Source organism: Helicoverpa armigera, chromosome 19 (assembly GCF_030705265.1).
Source record: "Helicoverpa armigera isolate CAAS_96S chromosome 19, ASM3070526v1, whole genome shotgun sequence".
NCBI classification, from domain to species: domain Eukaryota; kingdom Metazoa; phylum Arthropoda; class Insecta; order Lepidoptera; family Noctuidae; genus Helicoverpa; species Helicoverpa armigera.
The window spans coordinates 1,064,957-1,075,521 of record NC_087138.1 but is presented as its reverse complement, the minus strand read 5'-3'; the positions used below and the strand labels follow the sequence as shown (position 1 = coordinate 1,075,521).

General features: G+C 37.9%; 1 protein-coding gene across 1 annotated transcript; it reads left to right on the top strand.

The window, feature by feature from the left end:
* The first annotated feature begins 7,622 nt into the window (after window positions 1–7,622).
* On the top strand, window positions 7,623–9,938 carry LOC110373521 (prostatic acid phosphatase). The gene is made up of 7 exons (XM_049841538.2): window positions 7,623–7,789; window positions 7,920–8,030; window positions 8,242–8,478; window positions 8,656–8,829; window positions 9,025–9,142; window positions 9,295–9,506; window positions 9,690–9,938. The coding sequence occupies exons 1-7, from the start codon at window positions 7,691–7,693 to the stop codon at window positions 9,873–9,875; spliced, it is 1,137 nt and encodes a 378-aa protein (XP_049697495.2). The 5' UTR covers window positions 7,623–7,690; the 3' UTR covers window positions 9,876–9,938.
* Window positions 9,939–10,565: the final 627 nt, after the last annotated feature.

The following is a 10,565-nucleotide window of genomic DNA, read 5'->3' as shown; positions in this document are numbered from 1 at the left end:
ACTTACTTCGTAATTAGCGTAATGTTTAGTATGATGATTTTATGTAATGAACCTACCTACTGTCAGCTGTGAAGATACCTCTCATAAAAAAATATATACCTAATACACGGATGGTTTTATTTTGCATATCGTTATAGCTAAATCGGAGCGACAGAGACTATTTGGAGGTAAGTAAATCAGCTAATTGAAAAAACATTCAACCCACGCTTTCTCCAAAACATAATTATTAAGTGCCTACGTAATTGATTACTCATATCTATACAAACAGGGATTGCTTAATAACCAGCTAACTGTCAGTTACGTCCAACTGACAAGGGTTCCGTACATAAATCTTGCTAATAAATTATTTATTGCAAACTCTTTGGTATGTCGGTATTCATAATCATGTTTACAAAAGGGTTTTTTTTGATAAGTAGCCTACCTGCGTAGGGGAAGCCCGGGCAAGAAGCATAGTGCGGGTAAGAAGAATAATTGTTTTTTCCACAAATCTATAATAGGGGGAGCTTTGACAAATTTTCTAGTCGTGTCGCGTGCGACCGGCGACACCATGACAGTTCAACCAAAACAATACGCAAGTGCATTTGTTGTGGAAAAAATAAAAAAGAAATTTCGCTGTTTTGTTACGATTTTTGTGAAGGTTTGTACATGAAAATTTTGTATAAATCATTAGTTATCTATGAAATGTTTTATTTATCCAATTGTACGTTTATTAAAGTATTATTTGTGAACGTTACTTTTTGTTTACCTATTAAAATTATTTCGAGCTTTGACTTGTTTCGAATATGAGCGCGTTGGGCAAAATGGATATGGGCAAAACGGATACCTATCCGGCAAGGTAAATAATAAGGCATAAGTCAAATAATAAAAAGACCAAGATTTCAGAGTTAGCAGGCCTCAGCAAGACTAAAACTAAAAGACCCTCAGTCAAACAACATAACAAAAACCCGAAACCAGATTTTTACTGTTTACTGTGCGCTGAGAAATACACTGAACCACCAGCCGAAGATTGGATTCAGTGTAATCAATGCAGAAGCTGGGCTCATGAAGACTGCACTTCTTATGTAGGAGTTGGCATCTACTTCTGTGATGAATATGAAGACTGATCTTAATTAATTCAACATTATTCTTTTTGCCCTTGGGGCGTATCCGTTTTGCCCGACCCCTCCGGGCAAAACGAATAATCGATACGTTTTGTTAATGCTCATTATTCATATAGAAATCGTTAAAGTTTTTAAGTTTATGTGATGGTTTTCCAAAGATTATTAAACATAGTACAAATTAAAAGTACAAGGAGCTCTATTGATTAACAGATTGTGGTTTTATTAATATTATCCCTTAACATATGCGTTTTGCCCGGGCTTCCCCTACTCGTTGCGGATATTTTTGCAAACGTGGCGGCCTAGTATATAAGGAAGTATATTATAAGGTAGTATGTAGGGAGAGTACATAAGGAAGTATATAAGGGAGTATGTAGGGAGTGTATATATGAAAGTATATAAGAGAGTATGTAGGGAGAGGACATAAGGAAGTATATAAGGGAGTATGTAGGGAGATATAAGGAAGTATGTAGGGAGAGTACATAAGGAAGTATATAAGGGAGTATGTAGGCAGAGTTCATAAGGGAGTATGTAGGGAGAGTACATAAGGGAGTATGTAGGGATAGTACATAAGGAAGTATATAAGTAGAATAGAAGTATTATGTGTCTTTCATCGTCAGGCTTTGCCCAAACCTACAATTAATTAACCAAACACTACAAATCTCATGAATCATCATCATCACTATCTGTTCATGAAAACCCACAGATTGTATTCAGTAATTTATGAATTTATTGTGAAGAGATACAGACGCGTCGGAGGACTTTATTTTACAATATGAGTTGATAAATAGACATGATAACATAAAATAAATATTTTGTTTCAGCTTTTAGTACCTAGGTAATTGCCAAAATGTGAATGTTTATAATTTCACATCACTTGCACTTTACCACTATATAATGTGAAAGTTCATATACCGAATGTTTTGTAAGTTTGTTATTCTTTCACCCAAAAACTCCAAAACAGATTTTTATCAGAAAAATAAGAGCGTTTATATCAGAAAAATAATAAAGGCATAGGTAACTACCGGTACCTTGGACCCTATGCCCGATATCGGTAGTCATCTATTTTATACATTTTAAAAATGTGTTGTGAAATAAATAAAAGAAAAAAAGGCATCTTATCCGTACCATACCGTACCTACATATGTGGGAACTAATTCATTACGACGCTTGTGAAACCTAGGAGCTAGTAGACACGAAAATAAGGTCTCCTAGATTTTTTAACTAATACAATTTGTCTGTCAGTACATAATATATAGTAGGTTCACGCGTCCCGTCACATAAAATAAAGTCTAGACACAAAAATGTGCTAATATAAGACACGTGTATTCGAAAACTACTTTCCAAGATCTAGGTTCAAAATATACCTACTTAGTACAAAAATCATACGTCACATTCATTCAGTTCTGTGTCACTTATAATTTATGTCTATTTACTATCTAACACCAACTATCTCTATCTTAACCAATAAAGGTATGTCTGTTCGTTGGCCTAAAATCTTGAACCAACTGACATTTACGTGCTCTCTGATGCACGTGAGTATCTATCAATCACCAACTTCCAGACTCCGGGCTGTTTTAAAGATTCTTGAAACAAACAAAGCTAAGTATTTCAGTTCGACCCGGGGATCGAACCTGACATCTAGAGCAGTGACTACTATGCCAACGAGGCAGTTACTAGCTTACTTAAAGGGATACCCATACAACTGCCTGCGATATTGTTCGAAAGAATAACCGTAGCCCTGGAACACATTGGGCTCCTAAAGGTACATGATGGGCTTTAGTCAGTAAGAGTCTAACACTCCCTCATTCTGCACCCACAGCGGGAGGGGTCATTTGAAGATTTTCCACTAAGAAAAAAAGACTGCCAAACAGCGGGTGTGGCGTGACGTCATGGTCTTCGACGTCACGCTCACGTTGAGTCTTCGTGAGGAAGTAATGTTAAAATTATCATCAGCAGTTAAACATGATAAGAGTTAAGTAGAATTTCACCCATTGCACCTTAATACCTAATGCATAGCTGATTATCGAAACGGATTTGTGATAATCAAAGTTCAGAATGCATTGAATTGTGACTACTTGCAAACAGTAGGTAGGTACCTAAATCGGTTTTTGTATAAGTCATCAAAATTTATTCAGTAGTTTTTCCGAAAAAGGTTAACAAACATCCATTTTCATGACAAGTTTAAAATATTAGTCTTATGTCATTGTTATATGATTATAGCGAAATACCTACTCGAAAACTACTACTACATCACCTACTTGCCTTGGCTTTTCTCAAAAATATAGTACTTATGAGTACCAGTACTTTCTATTGAGCAACTGCCTATCTGTCCTCCTCAACCCAGTTACCTGTAAAACTCTTTGTAAGATAAGGATAGATGCTTCCTGGCTTCTGACTACCCGTAACGACTGCTAAAGATATTAAAATGACTGCCAGGATAGGACCCATGTTTAATGGGCCTGCTAAAACATGGAGGAAGCCTTGTATGACATGGAAGGTCACCTTTGCACGAACCGCGCCAAGCATTGCATACCCATACTTTGATACATCGATTTGTGGAGATGTTATTTCGCCCCGAGTTTTCCTCATTCCAAACATAATCATTTGTATAGATATGTATAAAAATACCATCCATGAACTGACAAGACTAATGGCAAGTGAAGACACGCTGAAAACCTTGCTAAAATAAGAAGAAAAGTGATAGCAGTTTGTATGTTTGTCACGTACTCAACACGCCCAACTCTCAGGGGTTGAGTTTTCATTCAATCTGTTTTGAGTGAAAGAAATTTCTTTGAAATATAATAAATTGTTCATTTGAGTACCTACATTTCTTTGCTTTTGAAAATTTAGTAAAGTAGGTACCTATGCGACTTTGTTTTCAAAGAAAGTATTCAAAACGAAACCCATCATGTTCCCTCTGAAGACCTTTATGTACTAGGGCCGCGGTAACTCTTCCGTAGTCCCAGCAGGGCTTTGTATTGAAAGTACCTACGTAAGTATAGAATTTATCAGATAGATACTAAAACGATATGGTGATAGCCGGTAAAATGTACCGTTTATCGAATGGGTTATTGAATGGCCCAGACATATTAGGGGAATGGCGGATTGTTCAAAATTGACCTGAAATTATCAAAATTGATCAATTTATCCCAAAGAGCTGATTTTGCAATCAAAGTTATTGCTTTACGGTGTACTTGTTCATAAAATGTGTTTATTAAAAGATTTATGGAACGCATTTTTTCAGTCATTTTCCCCTACATAAAATAACTACTTACGCAGTAATTTTCAGTTTTTAGTATACATTTAATTACTGGGATGAGGAGGTCAGATCGGCAGTCGCTCCTTATAAAGCACTTGTACTCAGCTGCATTCGGTTAGACTGGAAGCCGACCCCGACATAGTTGGGAGAAAGGTGCCTAGCCTAGCCTAGCCTTTCTCCTAACTAAGTCGATGATGATTTCATTTTCTCATTTCATTAGAGTTTTTATGGAGACTCTTATCAGAATGGTACATTGTTAAAGACAAGGAATAAGCAATCCATAGGCGGTTGCGTGAACCGGGGAGGCGTGTCATTATTATAAGTACCTACTCGACGTTGTTCAATCTTTTTAAACAATTGACGTAATAAATGGATTAAATATAAAGACTGTAATCAAATAATGCCTTATATTTATGGCCTATTTGTTTCTTAAGTTATCGCTAAAATAATTTAAAGTAATTTAACCTTTATACACTTTTAAATAAAGACTGTTTTGCTTTGTTAGTTGGTTATCTATCAATTGTTTCAGCAGATCATCTCATTAGAAGTTATGTTTCCTGAGCTTCGACCATGTTTAAATTTTTCTAACTGATTAAGGAAAATCAGAATATTCCGAGGAAACTGCTTCCAAGACAGGAATAAATATTAGCCTATATGATATTCTGATATACACCTACAACTACATAAATATACTACTGAAAAGTTTCATCAAAATCCATCTAACAGTTTTTGCATGAAAGAGGAGCACAGAAAAAGGACAAGCTGAAAATCCTTTCAAAAATAAATTAGGTTACATCAAAAATTAGTCACTCGACGCGTGGTCAGTTTAGCAGTTATCTGAACCAACTAATAAATACATAAACTTGGTATCCGCAATAAAAGTAGACAGGCAATTTTCACGGGTATCTTTATAGCGGTAGATAAGTAGGTGATCAAGCGATATTAATAATGATTTAATTCTATTAGATATGGTGGTTTTGGGGGCTTGACTTAATATGTAGTAATCTTGGATAAGTTGCATTTTGATTGTCAATTTTTTTGGCGGTTCGGAGTAACATTTGTTAGTTAAAAATTGAATAAAATGACATTTCAGGACTTACTTGCTTTTAACCGCGAATTCATTTGAAGACAACTACTTACTTAGGTACATTAAGCACACGAAAATAAAGATATTATTAATGAATTAACACTGAAGACTTTCAAGTTGAACCAGTCTATATTCGTGTAAGTGTCAGAAACCAACAAGTTTTTGCTATCATTCATCTGCATACTGATTTATAAGCCCGATCAAAATATCGGTCAACTAAAAGCTTCAAATGTGAGGGGGCTCTTATAATATTACTAAAAAGTATAGATTAAGGATAAGTAAGAATAAATATGTTTCTGTCACGCTGACTTGGTTAAATAATTTTTGATATCTATCATTAGCTGACCATGCGGTACTCACTATCATTTAAGCGTAAGCTGAGGTAAAGCTTAATTATAAAATATCATATAGCAAAATCATCTCTGTCGATAAAAACGACAGGTTATGGATGGTCAGACATGACCATCCATCCTGATGTCTGAATCACTGGCCAACTTAATGGGCAGCAAATAATGACAGTTGGAAGTCACTATAGTTATTTTTAAGGGTTCCACCCAAAGGGTAAAACAAGACCCTATTGTTTTTGCTCCTCTGTCCGTCCGTCCGTCCGTATGTCGGCGGTATCTCATGAACCGTGATAGTTAGGGCCGCCGTACACGGACTGCTCGAGCAGTTAGCGGCTGAGTGAAATACACGGACCGCTCGAGCGGTCGGCGTCGACTGCTTGAGCTGTCGGTTGTTGACTGCTCGAGCTACGACCCAACTGCTCGAGCAGTCAAATGAGAAAACAGACGCCGCGAGGCCGCAAAGGGCGGGGGGGAGAGGGAAGTCGGAGAGCTGTCGACTGCTCTAGCGCAGTCAACGGCTCGAGCAGTCGGTGTATGCCTCGCAACCGCTCGCGAGCGGTCGACGGCACGATGGAATTTCATCATGCAGTTGACGGCTTGAAGCGGTCGCGACTGCTCGAGCAGTCGTGTGTACGGCAGCGAATGAATGACTATAGTTCACTGCGCGGTCACGGCTTTAAGCAGTCGGTCTCAACTGCTTGAAGCAGTCCGTGTACGGCGGCTCTTAGAGAGATAGTTGAAATTTTCATAGATGATTTATTTCTGTTGCCGCTATAACAACAAATACTGAAAACTTTAATAAAATATTTTTGGGAGGGGGGGGGGGCATACAACAACCGTGATTTTATTGCTCGATTTCGAAAAATATATACCTATACATACATAAAGAATATTAGTTCGTGCGCGAGTCCCACTCGCACTTGGCCGGTTTTTACTTAATGGTATGCGCTCTGTGTGTGTGAAAACTGTCTACGTTTCGCACACAGACATATTGTTTGTGTCCATCGCTGACGATTTTCTACAAGCGAGAAGAGCCTTCACACTGTATTCAATGATGACATGGTAAGTACATAAGAGGTGCACATGAGAGGAGTACATAAGAAAGTTCATAAGGTAAATACATAGGAGGTGTACATAAGGGGAGTACATAGGGAAGTGTATAGATTAGAGAACATAAGGGATCACAATACACAATAAGGAAGTACATAACGGGTATACATAGTTCATAAAGGGAGTACATAAGGAAGTATATGTATAAGGAGAGCACATAGCGGGAGTACATAATAAAGTATATAAAGAAGTATATAACGTTATATATTATAAGGTATATGAGGAAGTACTTAAGAGGAGTACATACGGAAGTATATAAGGTAAGGAGAGCACTTAACGGGAGTACCTACATAAGCAGAGAAGATAAGGGCTTACAATATAGGAGTACATAAGGAAGTACATAAGAGGAGTATATAAGGGGTATACATAATGGGAGTGTATCACGGGAGTACATAAGGAAGTAAATAAGGGGAGTATATGATGTGTGTACATAATGGGAGTATATAAGGGGAGTACATAATGGGAGTATATAAGGGGAGTACATAATGGAAGTACATAAGGGGAGAACACAAGGAAGTACATAATCATTTCGACGAGCACGAGACTAAAAACATCAAAACGTACAGACATTAAAACAACACAATATTTAGCTGATTATTTCAATAATTGAGTCATAATCTCATCATAAACTTTTAACGTGGGCATTTGTTTATGTTTCAATTTATCTATTGCAAGTCATATAACTTTGAAAGTAGATATATATTCGGTTGCGAGCACTCAGTAGTCATATTAGCAGCTGACTCGGCCTAGTAGACTAATATCAAGAAGTACAAGCGACTCGTACAAGATGCTGAAGTACATCTGCGTGCTGCTAATATCTCTAAGTGCAGTCTGTTACTGCCAAGACTCCGTCACTGACGGTACCGAGCTCCTGCTCACATTCTTGGTAAGTTTATTAATAATGAGACAAATAGCTCTCTTAAGAATGATCCCGTAGACATGGAAATCTTCAGACACAATTTTCTGAAAGCAGAGAAATCTTCCCTCCAAATTAATCAGTTGTTTTATGATACCAGGTACATCGCCATGGAGACAGGACACCAATAGAATCGACTATGTTCCTCAGCAATGACGTGGAGGCTCTAGAGGCCGCTACTGCTAGATACGGATATGGACAACTCACTGATGTAAGTATTTCAGCTCACTTCGAGCTACCTCCACGGTATGGCATTTAGTGGCAATATTAGTTAAGTTTGTCTGGAGAGCTTTACCACTTTTCCCGGCTATTAACGTCTCACATCCATTGCTTCCCAGCGATCTTGACCTGATTACTTGTCCATTTAGTGAGAGGCTGCCTATTTTGGAAGATAGGGTTAACTATTTTATGTTCCTTTTTAGAACGGCAGACGCCGTGCCTACCAGCTCGGTCAGTTCCTGCGCCGTCGGTACGATGGTCTCCTGTCCCCCGCCTACAACAGGTCGGAGATCTACATCCGCTCCACCGACTCCACCAGGGCCAAGATGACCGTCCTCTCCGCCATGGCTGCCGTCTACCCCGCGCTTGAGGACAACTGGAGCGCTGACGTCAACTGGACCCCTGTGCCCTACACCACTGTGCCTGCTAAATACGATTTTGTAAGTGATAAATGAGCTTCAACTAAATAGAATCACTTTTTGTGTAGTAGTCGTAAAGGGGTTCAAACATAAATGCCACCTCAAAAATCGATTTATCAGCCATCTAATCGTAACATGACCAGTAAAGTTATAACTAAATTGAATTTTCTTCTATATTAAGATTTTGTTCTATTACAGAACCAAGGAGGAATAAACTGCCCAGCAGTTAGTGATGTTATGTTCAGTGAAGGCTACCCAGCTGAACTGGCTCAGTATACTGATGTTCTGGAAGAGTGGACTGAGATATCTGGATACAACGTATCAGCTCAGCTGTTGTATGCTGTAGAACTCTATGATGTTTATGTTAGCCAGGTAAGGACTCAACTAGACTCCTGATATACTGCATCAGTAGACGCTTAGGATTTTCCAAAATGTACAGGAGACCTGTCCCAATCAAAATTATAATAACTCCGCATTTGTTACTAGCAAAAAATATTTGTGCTTTGTAATAATGGCAATATTATAAAGGATTGACGCGCATCTTAATATCATTTTTTTATTTTGCAGAAAAGTTTAGGAATCCCCCTGGATCCTCGCATCGAAGCGATTTTCCCTCAAATTGAAGAAATTGCCGGCCTCGGATGGGAATACATGTACTCCAATGAAACCAACATTTTTGAAGCTGGTAAGATATTCCATTGAAACATTATCCAAGATATCACTTCATTTTCGTTGGGCTGTTCCCCTGTTGGGGTGGAAAATTCTATCAGAACTCATGATCGGCCAAGAATGGTGATAAATCCCTTTGACGTTGCTTAAATTGCTATTTAATTCCAGGTGTACTCTTATACCAGTTCTTCACGGTAGCAGACCAGATCATTGCTGGAGAAGACGTGCAAAGAGTCCAGGTGTACTCTGCTCATGATGCTAATGTGTTCTCCTTCGAGGGAGTCACCAGGGTTGTCAAGAGGCAAGGAGCTCCTAAATACGCTTCTATGTATGCCTTGGAGCTAAGGCAGGTGATTGAGACTGGAGAGTACGTTGTTGTGGTAAGTTAACACAAAGACTTCATGTAATTATTAGATTACTGTTATTTTCATCAGAAATTCTAACTTCTTGTCTTCAGAATGAAAAATGACTACCTTCCTTATCATCCAGCAATTTTGGCAGAAACAATAGTATCCCAAGGATACAACTTGCAGTATTTAAAACCAATCTTTCTTTGATTCCAGCCAGTATACCTGAATACTCCCAGCGAAGATGTGATCACGTACCTGGACATAACTGGATGCGGTTCCCGCTGCGAATATGAGAGCTTCCGCTCCATCACAGCTGACTACAGACTGGATGAAGACACCTGGAGGACCAAGTGTGGCTTCTCTGAAGACATGGAGATCGATACTTCTTCTGTAGATTAAGATTACGGAATTACGGTAATACCTTAGGACTATGCGATGATGATTCTCAAATAAAGATTTTTTTACAAGTATATAAATCTTCTCTTCTTATTTAAAAATGTTCCTTTCATGAGCTCCTCGAAATACTTATGTACTGCCAAGTATAACCTACCTTTCACTTTTAAGTCGTTTCTCCATTGTTTCATTATGCCCTCCTCTTTCAATTTTGTATCATGGACAATATTTGAATCAATCAGCTTTTGTCATTTCCACTCCTCTTGATGATGCAAATCGATAGCTTTATGTTGGATACAACATTCATATCTTGCAATCTAAATATCACTTCTTTATCAAATTATTATTTTATGAGCGTTTATATTAATTTATTAATATCACAACCATTGCCTTCACAACAGTATTAATCGAAATATACACAATCCTCATCAGTTCGGAATCAACTTTAATACTTACGAAGTTTTCGAGGAAGATAAAACTTTTACTGTTGAATGAAAATTCGAATTTAATTTTGTTACTTTCTCTCTGTTTTTGCCTTCTTCAGTCATCGCTATTATGTAGTCCTGTCCGCTATTATGTATGTGTATTATGTAGTAGGTACTTGAGTGTTTCAAAGTACACATATAGGCGGCTAGTAAATGACCACATACAATTTAAACACAAATTGCATTTTGGCTCTAAAGGACCTACAATTGT